The 20312-nt window shown below is 43.6% G+C and overlaps 1 protein-coding gene across 5 annotated transcripts in view; it reads right to left on the reverse strand.

Moving 5' to 3' along the window:
• Positions 1–460: 460 nt before the first annotated feature.
• arl15a (ADP-ribosylation factor-like 15a) overlaps positions 461–20312 on the reverse strand; it is a 177680-nt gene continuing 157828 nt past the window's right edge. For 4 of the 5 annotated variants that reach the window (XM_015973179.3, XM_070546227.1, XM_070546229.1 and 1 more), the window contains one exon: positions 461–1590. In XM_015973179.3, the coding sequence (XP_015828665.1) occupies positions 1438–1590 (153 nt within the window). In that variant the 3' untranslated portion in view covers positions 461–1437. The remainder of the gene's footprint in view (positions 1591–20312) is intronic. The other variant, XR_008559240.2, reaches the window with a different exon arrangement.

Here is a 20312-nt window from a genome sequence, read left to right on the forward strand (position 1 = left end):
AGGGAAGAAGGGCAAAAGGAGAAGAAAAGGTAGCGCAGAGTGGAGTACATCTATCAGGAACTCCTGTCTCACTCGGTTAACTTTCCACCCAGAACTTTCTTCAGCTGCTTCACTTTGATCCCGAACCCCCCCCCCCCAAAAAAAAACTCTGGCTCGAACTCTTCTGGCTCATCTGTGTTTTCCTGCGTCTCAGATTTCAACAGGTCACCTTAATCCACAAATCAGAAACACAGAGAAAAAAAAAGTATCAGAGGAAATGTAAAAACATTCAAGTGGCCGAGAACAAACTCGGCAGATGTTTACTCAGATGCTGAATGCAGTGTGAAGAACAGCTGACAGCGTTTTAGGTGTAAGCGTTTAATTTTCATCTTGGACAAAATGCATGAAAATGCAAGAAAACTGCTTATCAAAACATTTTCTTTGTGAGCAGACGCTATAAATATAAAATCCAACACTGATGTCCTCCCTGGTTGAGAGATTTATTTTTGCTTCCATACAAACAAATGCACTGTTCCACTCAGCTCTCACATCAGATACAAAAAGATGATAAAATTTCTAAAAAACTAACTAAATACTGACAGAACGACGTATTTTGAGTATATTCTGTTTCTAAAACGCATCTCGAAGACACTCGGACACCTGTGGCACGACGAAGACAACTCTTTCTAAAAGTCTGGAGTCCACACGAGGGCAGCGGGGCCGGAACGACATCGGAGATGAAAACCACGTCGAGCAGTTAATGGCGGCGCGGAGCGGAGCTGGAGGGGCAGGGGTCCACGATAAACAGCAGACAGGGAGGGGTCTCCAGACAGTTGGAAGGCATTAGGCTGTCGGACAGGGACTTGTCAGGTGCAGCTGTTGCTGCGGCTGATTGACAGTTTGTATTTCACCCCGATGGGAAACCGCAGCGACCAGCCGGTGTTGAGAGGTTACATCAAACTTAAACAAACAAAAATACAGTTAAAAATATGAAGGAACATTTGAGGCTGACTCTGCACTACAGACACAACATTCATTACATTTTTACACGTGGCGGCTTCCTTCGGCCCAATTGTGGTTTTTTATTCTCACACGGGACACGGAGCATCGGTCACGCTCACTCACACATCCTGCAAAGTAATTAGTGGAGATGCTCAACCTCTCTGTGTGTTTGAGTGTGTTTAAAGGTGCAAGTGTGTGTGTGTGTGTGTGTGTGTGTGTGTGTTAGTGTTCACTGATGAATACAGACTTGTTTAAATGCCTTTGATCACATCACAACGGCACAAATAGTAAACAAGGTTTCCATTGTTGGCAAAGTTCAGGGATTTTCATTTCACTTTTTTCAACTATGAAGCGTTTCAGCGGCGGATCTCTAGAGGGGTGTGTGTGTGTGTGTGTGTGTGTGTGTGTGTGAGCCAGCAGGACGTGGTGTTTGTTCGCTGCTAACACGCGTTAGCATCATATCCTTGCCGGCTCTGTGTCCTTGTCCTCCAACAGGCTGATGAACTGAGCGAAGCTCTCCTTGACCGCCTCCATGTTGTCGGTGGAGCTCCCCTCCAGGATCCAGCGCTTTCCTCGGGCTAGCGGCTCCAGCTCAAAGTACTTCTTCACCTGCAGGCGTAAAAACACAGGGAGGTCTGGAAAATGAATAACTCAAGCCACAGCTGATCATATTTTCACATTTAGGAGACAAACGCTGCGGTGAGAAAACACGTTTAAAACAAGACGTGAACTCCAACCAAGTACGAGGTCTTACTTCATGCTTCAGTGTCGCTTCGAGCCAACCGATGCATTTAGATCAGTGTCACCTCGTTTCAACCAATTAGGACTTGAAATCGTGTTTGATTTTCCAGCTTTATCTGGACGACGGCGCAAACTCGTAAAGAAGAAGAACAAAGCTAAGCAGACGAGGGCTAAATGAAAGAAAACAGCCTGTTCATCAGAAAAATATGCGGCGTGTTGACTTGGCACTCTCTTTGCAACAGTTGATTATAAAGTTCATATGTTGGCTTTTGGCAGCTCTCGCCAGTGGGGGGGTGGGGGGGAACCAGAACCAGCTGTTACGCAAAAACAAATCTCAGCAGAAGGAAACGATGTCTTAGACCTCCGTGACGGTCCTGCAGGTTGTTAGGCCGTCTGACATTTTCAAGCTGAGAGTGATGGAAGCAATTTTTCTGGGCCTGATGTGAGCAGAGTTCAGCCTTCTCCTCCCGCTCGCCTGATAGCCGGTGACAGATCCACAAAGACAAATGTTTACCGTCAGCAGCTCGGAGGAGGATGAAATGATCCTAATGTCACCGTTTGACTCGTTTCTTCTTTGGTTTGACTCTTTAGATTCACTCACGATGAGCAGAGAAGAGCGGCAGGAATTCATTATTCAGCTTCTGCATCTTTTATTTTTACATCCGGGACTGGGCTCTGAAAACCACGCACCGCCCTGTCGTAGGATAAACCCAGCACCGAGAGCCCCACAAGGATGCCCGTCGCACAGCCAAATGACTTTTCAACTCCAAGTGAAATTGCTTTTGTCTAGACTGAGCTGGGTTGTCACGCTGTGCCATGGTGTGTGGCATGAAGAGGATGGGAAGGCGGAGGAAGGGGGATGTATTCTTTGTGTCTGCCTGAACCCAGCCAGCCGTGCCAGCGAGTGGGAGAGTGAGAGCCGTCTCTGCCCCCCTGAGCAGAGTCTCTGTTCGGGTGTAATGTGAGTTTAATGACAGATTAAGTCACCTCAGACGCGTTTGGCTCAGAAGCCTGGCTAGAAAGCTGAGTGGACCCAAACAGTGTTAACAAATCTGTCTGGGTAACTTGAGCTGCCCTAGCCCAAGCTGTAGCCCCAGACCCAGACTGCAGACCATGTGGCTGGCTGCCTGTCTGGCTGGCTGGTTCACTCGCCTGCTGGTAGCCAAGGCCCTCTTCTGGAAGACGCTGGCCCCTGCACTGGCAAACAGTCAAAAGGCCAAGAGTAACCTCTGTGCAAGTGCAGACAGGCCCGGGCTTCTCGCTTCCCCTCGTGGCCTCACGGGCCACCAGAACCTACCCAGGAGCATCTGCACAAAGCTCATCCAAACGATGAAAGTTTCAGAACGTTTAAAGTTTTGAGCTCCTCGTTTATCTAACAGCTTCACGTGGGCTACTTTTCATGACAAGGCACAGCCAGCAGAGACGTTTTAAATCCCACAACAGACGGACGGGACATGCTGCTGGAGACACGTCTCAGGAACCCCGTGACCTTACAGTATCGACACCGACAGCCAACGAGTGTGGCCAAACCAGTTTCTCTGAGATTAAGTCCTCCTAAGCGCACTTATGCTTGCTTAAAGAGTTGCGTGAGGCAGTGGGATGGGTAAGCCACACAAGACGTGGGTAGCCAGATGGCTTCCAGGATGACCACTGGGTCATCCAGTCTAGCTTCTTCTAGGTCATACAGACCGAGGGCCTTGCCTTGTGCACGGGAGAAGGAGACTTACACACATATGAGGTGTCAAATGAAACAGTGTTCCTTTGATATGGATTTTTGACCCAGTGGAGGTTATAATTTGCAGCTGATTTAAGGTCTGACTGGCAAGGAGGTGCTGTAAAGCCAAGTAACCTAAATTTGTGTGGAGGATATTTGTGGGATAGCAACTGAAACAAACTCGGCGCTCTGAGAGCTTCTAGAAATAATTATTCCAAACAGTCATAAATTCTACGTGACGAATTAAAATAGACGATTCGGAAGCGACCATCTGGAAAACGCGTCTGTGAGAGAATAATAGTCACATCTTTAAATTATTAGTGTTAGGTTAGACCATTTGTGACCCCGGCGCTTTATATTTAGCCGGGTAACCATAAGCTCCAGCTCTGGCAGGAACCCCTCAGGTTTCCTAAGCCAGCAGGTTGGCATGCTTTGCACGTGCATTCAGCGGCGCCATGACTTATGCCAGATTACAACATGTGATGGTCACTGCTGGTAGCTGGCCACGTCAGGGAGATATCCTGACAGATAAAAGAGATTTAATGGCTCTCTATAGATCTGGATTCTGGCCTCCTGACCAACTGAACTAGTCTCAGAGACAGACGCACACCAGAAAAACCACTGAGACATTCTGGACTTGGAGGTTTATGATACCACCTGTTCAGATCAAATCTATTTGGAGTTCTAAGTAAGGAATTCTTGGACTATATACGGCCTGAAAAAACAATAACAAATACCAATCTTAAAGAGATACTTCATTCTGAAGCGTTTCTGCGTACAAGTTGACTCTCAAGCAAATGTTTAGCTCGTCAGATCTGTATCACTGCACTCTTAAAAAAACTGCCAAAATTTCACAGCAGTGTATGCAAATGTTCATTTACGCAATTATCAATCTACTTTAAACATTTACAGTGATCCCTCGTTTATCGCGGTGGATGCGTTCCAGACCTGGCCGCGATAGGTGAAAATCCGCAAAGTAGGGACTCCCAGCATGCCCCTCGCGGGGATTCCCTCTACGTCGCACCTACGTCACAAACCGCGGCTATAAACGGAAGTCGCCTTTCCAGCTCACCACTCAGTCATCGTTTCTTCAGATTCATGATCAGAGTTTCCAACCAACCGATCAATCCCACGAACTATCAGCTCATAGTAAGTTATCTTACTTACTTCTGGAAAGCCCGGCATTTCCGTGTCACTTCGTTGACGCTCGAACGCTCGGGGGTTTCCTAGATTAAATCGTGAGCCGGCGTTTCACCGACGCTATCACTTCCGCGTCTGTGAAACCACGCTCCCTATTGAATTATCGTATGATCACATTCTCTTTTTGTGGGTAAAACTCAAGAAAAACATTTTTTTACTCGTTTTTTTTTAGTTTTATTACAAAAAGTGCATTTTATGATGAAATTGATAAAAAAAAACAAGAATTTCTTGATATTTTGCATAGAAAAATACCGCGAATCAGTGAAAAATACCGCGAATCTGCGAATTCCCCCTGAAAAATGCTCCAAAGAAAAAATCCGCGAAGCAGCGAATCCGCGATGAACGAACCGCGAAGTAGCGAGGGATTACTGTAAGCCTAATTTATTTAAGTTACTATGGTTAATTATGCATCTTGATACGACTTGCTACATTTTGCCGACGATGCTGATATTTACATTTGCAATTAACCATTAAATTCTATGTACACAAATGTGCGACGCAACCTAAAGGTGGTGCAAAGGTTTATAAAATATGGAGTTTGTGCTGAGTGATACTCTTTAAGCACCTTCTCGAGAGTAAAGTGGCCGAGGACCAAGCAGAGTAACATTAGCATACCGCGTTCAGGATCCTGCTGATGAAAGCCCTTGCTGTGGTTCAGTGGAGCTGTGCTATGTCCACTAACGGGAAATCAGAAGTGAGTTCAAGGTAACGGCAAAGCCAGGTGGAGCGGACGTTGGCTTGCTGGATAAAGTCGTGCAGCAGAGCACGCTCTGCAGCAGAAAACTAAATGACCCCTACTGTCAGCTCCTAATTTCCCATCTGGGACGAGCTCTGATAGACGCATTAGGTTTCAGACCAAGAAGAAGTTTGAACTAAATTGAAACATATCAGATAACAAATAGTGATCATAAAATGAAGGGAAGAGTTATTTGCTTGTGGCAATTTAGTGCTTTGGTTGAAAAGTTAAAAATAAGAGCTGAAGGAGAAAAAGACTTACATGAATAGCTTATTCTTTAAACCCTGATTTCCTGCAGGCGGCAATCAAAACTTGTAATGTGAAGCCAGGAAAGCTTTACTCAGTGAAGCCCAGTGATTTCATCCTACAGGTTTTCATTTGAATTAAATTCAACATCTGAGGGCAGGAATGCTTCTTTTCCTTTTCTTGCCCTTAAAAAAAGAGCAAAAATCTTCTGTATATTTTCACTAGATTATACAACAAGTTTGAAATGGCCCATAAAATCCACTGTGGCCCCCATTTGCACAGTTTTTATGTGTTATGACCACATCTCTATCAAACTTCACTTCATGTCAAAACCTCTCAGTACACGCCGGCTTTATAACCAGAGAGGGAAGCATGAGGGGGTCTCTCAACAAGGGAAAGTGGTAGACTCAAATATCCAAGACAATCAATTACACCATCCCTTGACATGTTGGCCCCTGTGAAGATATCAGTCACTTGGAAAGTGGCCCACACTGGCGACTGCACTGAAACGGGTGGGTAACGTGAGATCCACTCACCTTATAATAGATGTGCTTTTGTTCGCTTTTTCCGGCTTACCTAAAGAGACTTAAGGACATGAGAAAGCCTGGAGGTCCCTGTGAGAGGAACACTTAGGAAGCCTGTGAAAAAACAAACACGGCACCACAAACTGTAGGAGGTGTCAAGTGAAACAGCCTACTGGCCAGTAAGTAAGTAAAACCTAAAGCCTATTTAAGTAAGGGTGTAACACCTTCAGTTATGTACCACAGGGTTTGCATCTTAGGGGGATTACTGTCCCAAGGTAGATAATGACCCGATCACCTGTTGAGTGAAAGTGTGTGCTGTAGGTGAGGCGTACTGTCTAGAGAAACAGCACCTTTCAGGTGTTTCTCCACATTCCTCCTTTGGTTTCCTTGACTTTGGTGGGCTTAGAAGATCATTGCAGCTTCACTGTAAGGGAACTGCCACAACAGAAGGCACGAACGGCTCCGATTTCACCCAAAACAAACAAAGAGCTCAGGAATGATGCTGCATTTGTGGTCATTAACAGGTTTAAGCTGCTTTTAGGAAAAAAAGACTTCAGAAAACTTACTGATGCTTTCCAGCATCAAGGCTTAATTGTTTATTGTGATGATCAATGTCAGGAATTTACACTTTGAACATCAGTAAACTGTTCTGGAAACACAAAGTTCTTACAGCAGAGATGTTCTCACTACTGTCCAGAGTTCACATTTTAAAGGGGACATATGATGCAGATCTAAGTGTTTGCATCCCATTGTGCTGCCACCTAGTGTCTACTGCTTCTGTAAACACTCCAAACATCAGCATTTCTGCCAGTGTTTGGTTTCACAAATCATTTGCCTCAGTGAACTGTTTGAAAAGTGCTATTATTGTGAAGCGACATAATGGGGAGTTATTATAGAAACCAACCCCCCATGAGGTGGGTGTGGCCAGCTACAGCGTGTTTATTTATTTATTCAAGAGCCCTGAAACAGATCATTCTGAAACACCGTGGAGCATAACACTGGCCAAATCGCTTTCTGAGACAGATTTTGTGAAATGAACTTCATAAACATGTTTTGTACACGACTTTTATGATTTACGTTTGTAGCCGGGTCAGGGATGAGGTTCTGCCCCAAGCGGAGGTGTTTAAGCATCTCGGGGTCTTGTTCCTGAGTAAGGGAACAATGGAGCGAGAGATACATAGGTGGATTGGTGCTGCGTCTGCAGTGATGCGGGCGTTGTACCGGTCTGTCAGTGTGAAGAGAGAGCTGAGCCGGAAGGCAAAGCTCTCGATTTACCAGTCGATCGACATTCCTACCCTCACCTGTGGTCACAAGCTTTGGGTAGTGACCGAAAGAACGAGATAGCGGATACAAGCGGCCGAAATGAGTTTTCTCTGCAGGATGGCTGTGCTCTCCCGGACATCTGGGAGGGGCTCGGAGTAGACCCGCTGCTCCTCCACATCAATAGGAGCCAGTTGGGGTAGCTCGAGCATCTGGTCGGTCATCTGGTTAATCCCTGGTGAGGTTTTTCGGGCACATCCAACCGGGAGGAGAACCAAAGAAAGACCCAGGACACGCTGGAGGGACTGTCCCTCAGCTGACCAGGCTGACCGTGGGATTCTCCCAGAGGAGCTGGCCCAAGTGGCTGGAGAGGGAATCCTGGGCCTTTCTGCTTAGGCTGCTGCCCCCGCTACCCGACTCCGGATAAGTATGGATGGATGGATTGATATTATGATTTGTTTAAGAGACGAATATTTCGTCCCCTTTAAGGAGACGGCTCTTACCAGCTGATATCAGTGGGTGGCAGAGGGGAGCGTGATTAACATTTTAGAGCACAAAATGTGTGCTATACAAAAATTGATTTGAGTATCAAACAGGGTATCTGCAGGCTTAAGGGAGCCAAATTTAAGACTTTTTAAGACCTTTTTTAAGGCCACTTTGACCAAATTTAAGCTTTTTTTTCAATTAAATTTAATAATTTAATTATAATTTCCAGGTATTGCCTGGAACCGGTGCTAACCACGTTGCGAACGTGGGATTAGCCATCTAGATGCCATTAAACTTGCACTTCCCCATGGCGCAAGCTCCCACTAGCTTAACCAGCTAATGTGCTCATCTAAAAACAGCCCCCTTTTCACAACCAACTGAATGTGTACGGTTCCACTTATGCAAATGTCATACACAAAAAATGCTGAACACAAACTAGAAATTCACAAAAAAAAAAAAAAAAGAAATAAAAGAGTCTTATTAATTGGGTCTTTGGTAATTTAAGACCTTTGGAAACTGTATTTAAGGATTATTTATCATTTTTAAGGATTTTTAAGGCCTTAAATTTGGAAAAGCAAATTTAAGACTTTTTAAGACTTTTTAAGGACCTGCAGATACCCTGATCAAAGAACTGGTTTTGTAACATTCAGACAGTTTAAAATAAAAATAGACACCAACTAAACTATTATGTACTTGATCAATCCAACTCAGAATGAGCCTGGACAGATCGTGCTGCCATAAAGTAGAAAATAGCTTCTTAGGGTGCGTGGATGTTCTGGCAGAGTCAGTGTGCAAAATAAATAAATAAATAAATAAATAAATGAATAAATAACAGGATCAATGCTTGGAAATCGAGCTTTTTGGACCCAGATGCTGCTTGATCTATGGTTACGAGTGGCTGTGTTTTGTAAACAAATATTTGCTTTGGTGCACGGAGGGAGTCACTGCTGCTACTGAAATGCTGGTATGTCCACACATGACAATCCTGCATGATGAATTAGTGACCCGCGGTGTTTTTCCATCGGTTTCTGGTTCCAGTTCAGCTTGTATGGAATCCTAATCAACGTGGTGCTAGAAAACAAATCTCAGTAAAGGGAGTCCAGTTCATTTGGTCATCTAGAGGAGGAAAACAGAACTGGGGCTTTATTTTTAGGTCTCGATTGACCGTTACTGGCCCGTTTCCCTTCTGAGAGCAGAAACAGATCAGCATTTATTTGACGGATTATGAGTGAATTTTCTGCTACTTTTAGAACTTTTCTCCATCTCCTAATTTAGAGACTTTCTTCAAAAATAAAGACCAAAGAAGTAAATCTAAAGTTGCACCTAAACACTTGTGTTCATTTATTCGTTGTGAGCCCAAAAGACAAACTTCATGTGTCCCGTTTCTTGTTTTTCTACAATAAAGACAAAATAAATGTAAATAAAATAAAAAAAATCAGAAATAGATCATGAATAAAAAGCATGGATCCAATGGATTATTAGCAGGTGGAGATGGTGGCTTCAGCATGCTCAAACGAAAACAAATCGAGAACGTGATGCCTACTTAAAGAGCAAGTCACCCCCTACAAGAAACTTACTTCACTCCCACTTCATGTTTGAAAAATGCAACAAATGCTGTTGCTTGGCAGACCGAGAGGGCGGAGCCGCTAACAAATACACACACACACAGGCTCACAATGGCATCGTGACATCATAATGTACCAGATGACATCATTTCACACCTCTTAGCTAATAGCAGTGGCAGATTTAAATTCAGATACAGTGCAGAATTTTTCCCAGACGACGGCACAACACTGACAGTTTTAGGCAGAATATTTGAATTTTAACCAAGATAAACTGAACTGCCAAATTATTGACTACACGTGTGTGTAGCACGATTAGACACTCCTTTATATAGTTCATCAGCAAAAAAAATGTGATTTGGGGGTGACTTGCTCTTTAAAATAATTTACTGCTTGTGAATGGAAGCACTTTTAGCGATGCAAACACAAAACATATCTAAGGATGAGGGAAAACAAGAGAGCAGATGTGCAAATGCTTCATACGAGTTCATTTTGTGTGGAAACGGTGAAGTCCTCGCAAACTCGTAAAAGAGTAGAGGCCACCATGGAATCCAAGTCCCCATGTCACAGTAGAAAACCCGAGCAGCCTCTAGATTTATTGTTCTGTTTTACACAGGTGAGACCAGAGGTTCTCTCTTGGGCTCGGTTCAGTTCAGGTTCAAAGTGATTCGCTTGCAGAACACTTTTCTTCAAAGGTGACCAATCACTGCCAGATCAGAGCCCTCCTCAGAGGCGCTGTAAATCAAAGATGTGCTAGGGACATTCTTCCAGCGAGCTCGTTGGAATGACGCTTCTGCATTTAAAAACTCACTCTTATGATGTTCTTTCCATCTACTCATGGATTCTCCAAATATATCTAAAGTGAGTGCATGAAGAGTTTTCCACTTGTTCAGGTAGATCAATGTTTTGTTTTTGTTGGTTTTGCTCTTACAAGCATGTGTTTCGGTTCTTTTGCAGCAGTTCAGCTGATTTACCAATCCTCTCGTTTCTGCATAAATAATCAAAGACGAGGCTTTGAGTGAGCTGGATGCAGCAGCAGACGCAGTGCGTTTTGGTCCGACTGTTTACTCACTTTCATCAGATTCCAGTAGAGATCGCGCTGTGATGAAATGCTCATTCTGGTTCTATTTGCTTGTTTTTGGTTTTTTGGGTGGTTGTGATCAATCTTGCTATTGAAAACAAAAGTGCTGTTTTACGAGGAGGTGCTTGGTCTCATTTACAGTAAAATACTGTTTATTGTTCATAACATCTGAGTATTTATCACAATTCAGTTTGATAAACGGCAGATTTAAATGGGCACCTAGCTCGACAGCATAAACACCTGAAGGAAAATCACCAACAGTACCTAAAGACGTCTTGTTGATTTTACAAGACTGTGTCAGGACGGAGTGTCACAGACCAGGGGGTGTTACAGTACTGAGGAGTGAATGTGTTGTGAAAGCTGGGGACAAAGGGGAAGGGAATTATCCACCCTCTAGTGGACTCGGTGGCCGGTCACGGCCTCGTCACTAAGGTTTGACATGTAGGACACGAGTTTAGGAGTACAGCATATTCAAGTCGTAGACGAAGCGTTTGCCTTGTCTTGTTACAGAAAGCGTGACTCAATTTATTGAAGGCCAAAAGCTCCCTGACAAGGAACATCTGGCCTATGGGATTTGAAGGGTTGAGCTGGCACATTGCCTACGTTCCCTGCAGCGGGGGCCAACGCACCGGCACCTTCTCCTGAGCCTGCCCTCTCTGTTCTCTTCTGAAGGGGCCTTCCTTGCTGTAGCAGCCCACACAGAGGGCCCTCAAAGCCCAGGAGGTCTGTCAGAGGCCACCCCTCCTCCTCCAAGACACCCCCCCCCCTCCAAATTGGACCCTCTGCTCCTTTCACTCCGAGCCACCCCCCCCTCTTCTTTTCACGCTCCACTCCTGACAGTTGACCAGCTTGAATGCTGCAGAAGGCCTCTGCCTCAACACACAGCACGCGGCATTTCAATCAAAGTACTCCCCTTCTGTAAAAGATTTAAACCATGCGTCAAGTTGTGGTCTGTGGATACCGTCACACACGGCCACCCGCTATCATAAACACACACACACACACACACGCATGCATGCATGGACTTGTAAGCTTTGCTGTATTAGAATTTTAAAATCAAGGTTTCAAATTTGTTTTTCTTGCATAATATCATTAAATTACAAGGTAATGAGCCGTAAATATTTTGTATTCATAGACTGACTCAGTAATTATTTAGATAATCAACAGCGATGCCATATTCACAGCACACATTCATTCTGTTAGTGAGTCACATATTTACGTACAACTCCTGGTGGAGGCAAGCTTCACTCAACAGTAGGGCTGTAGCGAAGCCTCGATGACGTCGACGGCTTGATGCTAAAAATTTGTCGACGTCAGATCCGGAAGTCGACGCACCACGCCCACTTGTTGCATCCCCAGGAGTTTGTAAATAGAGGAGGAATCTGCCTGTGTTTCCTCTAGTTCGCCCTCTTCTCCGCCTTCACCAACATCTCCACCAAATACCGAAGACCTGGAACAACGTCCGTCCGCTACAAGATTCCTTTCCTGTTTTGCCCGCCTTCGTCTCCCGGCAACGGACAACAACTTCCGGGGTCAGATGCGCTGCTTCGTGTCTATCGCAGATGTAGAACATCACCGGGAGCGCTTCTCCCTTCATAAAGGAGCTTCTTTCAGACATGAGGAGAGCTGTTTTGGTGGTAGCAGTCTCTCCTCCGTGCTGGTCTGTTTGCTGCTGGGTGTTTTTGGTTTATTTAAACTTGGTAACTTGAACTTAACGTTGGTAAAGCTACTGTTAGCATTTTCGCTAACAGCTTCTTGCGTTTGGATAAGCTGTTACGTTTTGGTTTAGAGTTCCTCTTTTTTGTGGTGCAGATCTCCCTTTTATTACATTTAGAGTGTTGTGGGTTTTCGGTTTAATGTAAAATATCACCTGAGTTTGGTTTAACCGCCCAGTTTAGAGTTTGGACCTTTGGAGATCCTTGTTTTGGTCCAGAACCCTGTAATCTTTGCCCAGTGGGACATCCCTAGTTATTTGTACTTTTGTTTTAATTCCCCATAGGCAGAATTAGTTTTGCTATTCCCAACCTGTGGATGGAAAGATTTATGTTTTATTGTTGTTGTAAATAAACCTGATCATCATTTTAACTTTTAAATCCCGTTATTGTCCCTTCCCTTTTGCACACGAGCCAAACTCCCCAGGAAGGGTCGTAACACCACTCGCCTCACGCACATAAGTGACCAAAACATGTGATTTTACAGAAAAACAGGCAATCACAGTAAAAATGCCAGGGCTCGTTCTACAGGACCAGGGCATTGCAGGAGAATGTATGAAGAAGACATTTATTATTTCTATACATGTTTTGGCTGTCACACTTCCATAATGCCCCTTTAAATACTGATTCGGTATGATAACATGAAATGTTGCTATAGTTCAGCGTACTGAAATTTTCTGTCATCCCTACACGACGACAAAAGCGGTGAACAGTTACACTGGAAAAAGACAGAATTTGCTGAGTATAAAAATCAAAGCAAAAAGGACAAAAAGCAACTGCTGGTGATATTTCACCATAGAGTTCGTTTCTGACGATGGTCCCATCTACTTCAGTAACGTCCCTGTGAGCTGATTACACCACGAGGTCAAAAGGGTAGAAGGTCAAACTGATATGGGGCAACTTCTAGATCACAAGGCGACCTTCTTCTAACCGTCTGGAGGAACTGTTTATATAATCTTTGGTCTAAATCGCTTTCAGGATGTAAATTTAAAATTCGAGTGGGTCATTGAAATTCAAAGTTTCCCCATGCTGCAACAAATGTTTGAACTTCTAATCGGTAGTGACAGCCCTAATGGTGATCTGAAGGATATAATGAAACCATTGCCTTTTGTTTGAAGCACACGGTGCACGATACATCCAAGCACTTCAAGCATAACTTGGGAAAGTTCAGTCAGTGACAGTGTTTTTTGTGTAAATGTGTGGTTCTTTATGGTTTCTAGCGTTCCCAGTAGTTTTTTATGTTTATACTCATAAATGAATATTTGTCTTTGTCGGAGAATTTATTCAACCTGTTGTTAATCACAGCTTTAAAAACCTGAGACAACGCACAAAGCCGCGGCTCCTTTTCAAACAAAAGCTGCCACACATTAACACGTTCATACCGGAGCTCTAAAGGATGAAAGCTATCCTGCACTCTCCCCCTTTTTTGCTTAGTTCTGTATAAACTCAATGGCCATTAACAATAAGAGATTCAGCAAGTGAAGAACAAACCTGTGCACGGCTTTAACGAAACTCTTCCAGGAATCCCACATTTGTAAAACAGTGCTGTGCTGTCAAACTAAAAAAAAAATCTGTCATTTTGAGTAGTGAAAAGAGTACATTTCAATGGATGAAAACCTGAATGGAAGAGGACCCCCAGAGATTCCCAGCGTTTGATCCATGTGAGTCAGCATTGGAACCTGGGGGTCAGATCTCATGCTGAATAGGATTTTCGGAAGTCTTGTTCTAGCTAGTGGCGGCCGGTCGTCCGACCCTGCTTGACCACAAGACAAAGGGAGGACCAATGGCCACAATTGGGATGGGGGCGTTCTTTTCTCTTCCAGTGGAAAGTCCAGTCCTGAATGGGGTCTGGCTGGCTGAATTGAGTTCCACATCGATTCTGAGAGTGAGGAACCGCCGGGGTCAGGGTTCAGCAGCATTTGACGCAGGCTATGGGAAAAGGCGTGCACTGTGCCCGCACAACCTGCCGGCTGCCCTCTCACCCACAGTGCCCCTTAACCTCCCACAGGGACAGACCACCGGCCCAGGAATGACAAGATGAGAAAGGCTGCATGGGTGGGAAAAGAAAAGAAAGCAGAGATCAAGGTGGGCGGGAAGAGTGCAAAGGCAGGATGGACAAAGATGTAAAGGAGATAAATCACCAAAAAGATGAGAAGTTTTTAAGTAACTTCACATATTGCACTTCTAAGGTCTAAGAGGAATTCTCCAGGGGGTAATCAGTAAACGCAACTTGACTGATTTTCCAAATGTGGCCTCCCAAGTCAGGATGGATGAAACACTGGAAGCATGTCTGTACCAAAGGGTACGCAGTAATGTTTGTTATCACCCACAAATGACTCATTAAAATACACAAAAACAGGTCAAGGTTTATGAAACAGGGCTGTTTTCACTTGTAGGCATCTTACCGGCAAAGACCAGTGTTGATCAGCCATCTTAGTTTTAGTCTTTTAGACAAAATGCTTTTTAGTTTCAGTCGACAAAAATTTAGGTCTTTAGTTTTACAAAACAAATATAACAGTCTTTAACCAATGAATTCATAGGCTGCACGTGTAATCGGACCTGCCAGAGTGAGTTTGTCTTCTTCCACGGTGTATGGTGAAATGCCCCGTAACGATAAATACGTCGCATTGCTCATCGCGTCGTCTTCTTTGTCTGTTTTTTTCGACGGTGTATGGTGAACTTCCCCCTTTGATTGATTTCCAGAGCAATGAAAACATAACGTTGTTCATTGCTTTGAATGATCTTCGTACTTTCTAAGACAGAAACAATTTGAAAGATAACTGTAGATTCTGATCCACAACTGGGTTCTGTCTATGGTTTGTGGTAACAATATATATACCAGGCTAATCAATTTAGGGCAAAATTAGGCAATTACCTTAACTTCTTCATGGCAATTCCTCCTTGATTAAAGGTTGAATATGAAAAGCGAACACTAAAGCACTATCTAGTGTGTGTGGAGGTTGTAGAAGCGACAACAGAACAAGGTGTCCAACAGTTGGGATACCAGGTTCACAGCCGATACGTGAAGTGACCAGCTAGCACCATGTCCAGCGACAATGGTACGGGGTAAGTTAAGTCAAGTCAACTTTATTTATAGAGCACTTTACAACAGCATAAAAGCTGACCAAGCCAAAACAAACAGAAGTTTCCTATAATGCTAAAAATAAGATAAAAATTCATCAAAAGTTAAAACATGACAAAAAACAAACAAATCTAACTGACGTAAAAGCTACTAAAACAGATGCATACTCAAACTGAATTAAAAGCAAGTGAGAACAGACGAGTCTTTAAAAGTGATTTAAAACCCGACAGTATGGAAACTATCTTAATGTGGATTGGCGGCGCATTCCACAACCTTGGGTCTGCTACTGAGAAAGCTCCATCACCCCAGAGTAGGGCTGCACAATATATCAAAGATATATCGTTATCGCGATATCAGCATGCGCAATATGCATATCGCAAAGAACAGATAAATATCGCAATGAACGTTCAGCTCAAATGTTTGCTACATATAACGCATTCTGTCAATCAAACGGAAGCACGATGTTTTTTTAACAAATCAAATTGAGCTCTTCACCCTTTGGCCAATTGGGTGGGTTCTCATGGGTCAGATGCCCGCCCCCGACACTTAATTTTGATGGTTAGCAAACACCTGAGTTAGCTTAGTTCTGCAGCTTTTTCCGGGATCCACTGATTGCCTTTTCTTGTTCATTTTCATTTTCTCTTTCCTCACATCTTTAGCTTTTCTCATTTTTATGATTATTTTTGCCACATTTAGATTTTTTTGCTTTTGATTATTTTTGTTCCTGAATTAAGTTTATATTTATCGCAAGTAATATCGTCATCGCAATATTAATCGCTGTTATCGCAGGTTTTCCTAACATCGCGCAGCCCTACCCCTGAGCTTTCTCTTCGTTCTCGGCACCTCCAGGAGAAACTGGTCAGCTGGCCTCAGTGACCGAGACGGGGAGTGAGCAACTAAAAGTTCACTCAGATACTGCAGAGCAAGGCCATGTGCAGCTTTAAAAGCCAAAAAAGAACGGATTTGAACTGTAAGGACTGATTTCTACTAATAAATTGATTTTAAAACAGTATTTAACATTAGAACATCTTCTGGGCTCAGAAGCTGTTGCTTGACCTGTCGAGTCATTTTTCCAGTGCCAGCCTCACTGTGCCGAGCGGACTGTTTACCATATTTGGCAACCCACAGGGGTGCCCTCTATTGGCTGATAGATGTAAACATAAACCCAGTGTCGTGCTCATCAAAATAAATATTTCATTATTTTGTATAAAATAAACCTTCAATCTGCTCACCTCTGAATGCCTTGTGGAGGTATTATTTAAATATTAGGGCCGGGACTTTAACGCGTTAATTATGATTTCTTAATTAGAAAAAAATGACACGTTAAAAAAAATTAACGCTTTTAATCACAGCTTGCATTTCGAGAATGGCGGAACCTTTGTCATTTCACGATTTCCTTGTAGACCGAATATCACCGACGCACACAACAATGCACAGTGCTAATGGCTACTAAAACGGAATAAAAACAGAAAGGAATTGCCTTGCTTGGACTGATGCAGGATTTAGGAAACCCGTCCGCCTCTTAACTTGGAAAAAAAAACTTCCAGACAACAACGAAGTCCGTCTCGCGGACATTTTTCAGAGATGGTCTCTGCTGCAGCTGCCCGGTGGCACCAGAAACTTTACAAAAGTTGCGGTAAGCCATATTTTAAACATTTACGTAACATCTGTGCAGCGCTGAAAGCACCAGACAGAATAATTCTGTGCCCTAACAGTAGTTTATGAAAGTAGTCAGACAAACGAGAGGCACCTGGCTGCCGCTGGGAGAACGCTCCGTGTCCTCACTACTCTGTAAACAATCACAAACAACGTGTCTTAAAGTTGAAAACAGAAGTTTAAGTTAAAACAGAAACACTAAAAATGCGATTAATTTAGATTAATTAATTAATTACAAAGCCTCTAATTAATTAGATTAAAATTTTAATCAAGTCACGGCCCTATTAAATATATATATATATAGTTTTATATTAAAGTGTTCCATTTTCAGCGTTTAAACTAAACTGAAATCATTTACATTTTGAAAGTTAGACACTATCTAGTTAAAAATAGTCCACACGACCCTAGTTACAATTATCCACAGCATCCCACTAATAAAATTATAAGTGTCTGTAATTTAAAAGGTATAAATAGATTGTTTAAAGCTTAAAACATCATTTTTTTTCTCTCTCAGTAATTTAGTCTGACATGGAACAAGTCCTCACTTTCCTGTTACCACTAAGGCAAAAGTCCCATGTCTAATTAAACTGAAACATGTTTCCATGTTATGAAATAAAATAAAAAAAACTAACAGACGAAACCCGTGGGATCACACGGTATTCATAATTAAACTCGAATAAATGAATCCTGCCATGTCAACAGGACATTAGTCTCAGACAAACTGTGTTACGTTACCTGATTAAATGATTCAACTTTCACAAAGAGGAGCAGTGATGCAAAGCTGGAAGGCAGGCTGTCATTTAAGCACAGCTTCATTGTTAAGAGTCAAGTGTTCTGTAGGAAAACCAAGCTGTCAACACTGCATTTAACAGGGAGAATAGAGTCATCTAGCTGCACATGTTGGGGGCCACCGGCTGGCTGGAGACACCTCTTAAAAAACTATCACGCGCTGCTTTACATGGAATGTCACACTTCAGGGTGCCATACAGTTCACCTCATCAACTGACAGCAGGCAGCAGAAAACACGCTCACAAAGCCCACCGGATATTCTGCAGCTTGTGTTTAATGATCGCAAACATGTCCGTGTCAGATAGGATCCTTGCTTAGAGCATTCATTAGAGTCGCTCACGTCTCCGAGCTCCCAAAACACAAAACTGACCGGTCGCACATTCATTTCTGTTCCACCTGCTTCCCAACAGAAGTTGTTTGTTCTCCTTAAAATTTACTGCATCCAACACACCCGCGCCCAAAGCAATGATGTTTGCTGCAGCTGGCATCCAAAACAGGAAGTTAAAAATTACTCATAAAACTGAACATCAAACGGGAAACAGGCAGCCGAGTAGGAAGTTCACACGTCCACTAACACTTGTATTTTACATATCTGGAGGAAGGAATGCTCTTTTTAAAAAAGCCAACACCTTGTAAAGAAAGAGAGGCCCTGGATGATAAGCAGCAGAACTGTGACACATAATTGATCACAGGGGAAGATCAGTTAGTGTTGACAAAACGTCCAGGTTTTCATCGATACGTGGCGGCCAGTGTGTCTGTGGAGCGAGGAGACAACGCCGCTTTTTCACTTGATGAGATATAAGGGACCGAGCTCAGCAAGGGCACGTGCTCCTTGTTCCGTTTTTCAAGCTGTAGCCAGAAACTCACGAGTCTGGGGCTGGAGAGGGGAGCTGGGGGCGGGGGGCGCTGGGTGCTGACCAGCCTCAGTCTAGACGGTTCAATACGCAGTTGACTTTTTAAACCCGCTTGTCTGGAAAAAGAGCAGACATGAGGTAAGGGGGGGGGGGGGGGGGGGGGGGGGGGCTGCAGCAGAGAGGTGGCAGCGGTGCCTGCCGTGGCCGGAAGGGTAGACTTACGAGGGATGAATGGAAAAGAGAAAGAGAGATGGGAAAAGAAAAAGGAAACAGACAGAGGGGCAGAGGGGAGACGCTATCGGAGAGAGCTATCAGTCGCTAGCTGTGGCTCCATTGTCAAGGTCAGTGAGCCGTGGAGCCCCCCCCCCCCCCACACACACACACCCACCCACCCTCCTGTCTGCATAGTGTCCACCATACCTACATCCACCTCGTCAGCTCATTCAGCATCTCGCCAAACAAATGCATTTCCAAGTCATCGCTTTTTTTTCCTTTAATCACGCCGACATAAATGTAAAGCCCAGGCAGCGGTCCAGATCTAACCCTAACCCATCTTGTCTTTGAAGACTCAATATTAAATTATAACATTGATTTTTGTACAAAGCAGCTGGAAATATATAGTTTAGAACACATTCATCTTCATTTGGCTTCGCAGAGGAAGCTTTTATTAGGAAATTTGTAAAGTTTCAAACAAACAACCGTGCTGGAGCTGCAGGTTTCATCAGTTGAATTAAAGTATTTGACAAAGCACAATGATCTCATCTTTACAAGACTGGCAAAGGGCCCTTTTTGGAACGTCTTAATTATTAGTATGCATGAAAAAAGAACGAGGAAAATTAAACAGGCCTGATTCTACTTTTGCAACATGATTTAACTCCTTGAAGTTAGTGAGCGGAGCTGTAGCATTCCATTACTGATTGAGTGCAATTAAATTTAGGTGGAAAGACTGAGACGGGTCAGCTCTGACTGAATTTGTGGTGATTAAGCACTGTCCGCAGCTTATTCCGGTGATGAGGTGTGTGAAAAAACACGGGATGAGCCAAGACGACGCACACAAGCTGTGCAGAGTTAAGCGTAAGCATCACTTCTGTCTGTTTACAAACCAGTTGAGCTGAGCAACCATGCCCCCCTCTAGGTTTCTTAATATCACCAGACCCGCCTTTTCTAAGATGGAAACGAGATTTGAGACTGTTTGCCATCAAGTTTGTCAATGACATCCGAGATTATCATCCACAATTGCTCCACACACTTTCCCCTTAGCCTCATTAGTCTCAAACACTGGATGGAAGATGGATATTTGTCCTCCTCGTCAGCTCTATTAGCTCAACTTTATGTTTTTACAAAGCCTCTGCTTTGGTTCATTGAGACAAAAAATCACATTTCATGCAGAAAAGGATAACAGAACAAAACACTTGCCAAAGACACATTTGTGAAAATGATATCCAACTTTTCATCGTGATGATTACGCCAAAGGAGCTGGCAATAATTAAACATTTCCACCCGTTGGTGACGCAAGTGTAAGGGATTGTTGGGGTGACCTTAACAAGTTAGTTAGAGCCTTTTGATAATGAAGTTGCGCACATTTTGCTAAGGTTCATTGATTGGTCCTTACCTGTGCCTCATCCTCTCGCATGGCCAATCAGCAGCCACCAAGTATTTTAGAGCCACCAGCGTCACAGGCCACAATG

Source organism: Nothobranchius furzeri, chromosome 17 (genome assembly GCF_043380555.1).
Source record: "Nothobranchius furzeri strain GRZ-AD chromosome 17, NfurGRZ-RIMD1, whole genome shotgun sequence".
Taxonomy (NCBI): Eukaryota; Metazoa; Chordata; class Actinopteri; order Cyprinodontiformes; family Nothobranchiidae; genus Nothobranchius; species Nothobranchius furzeri.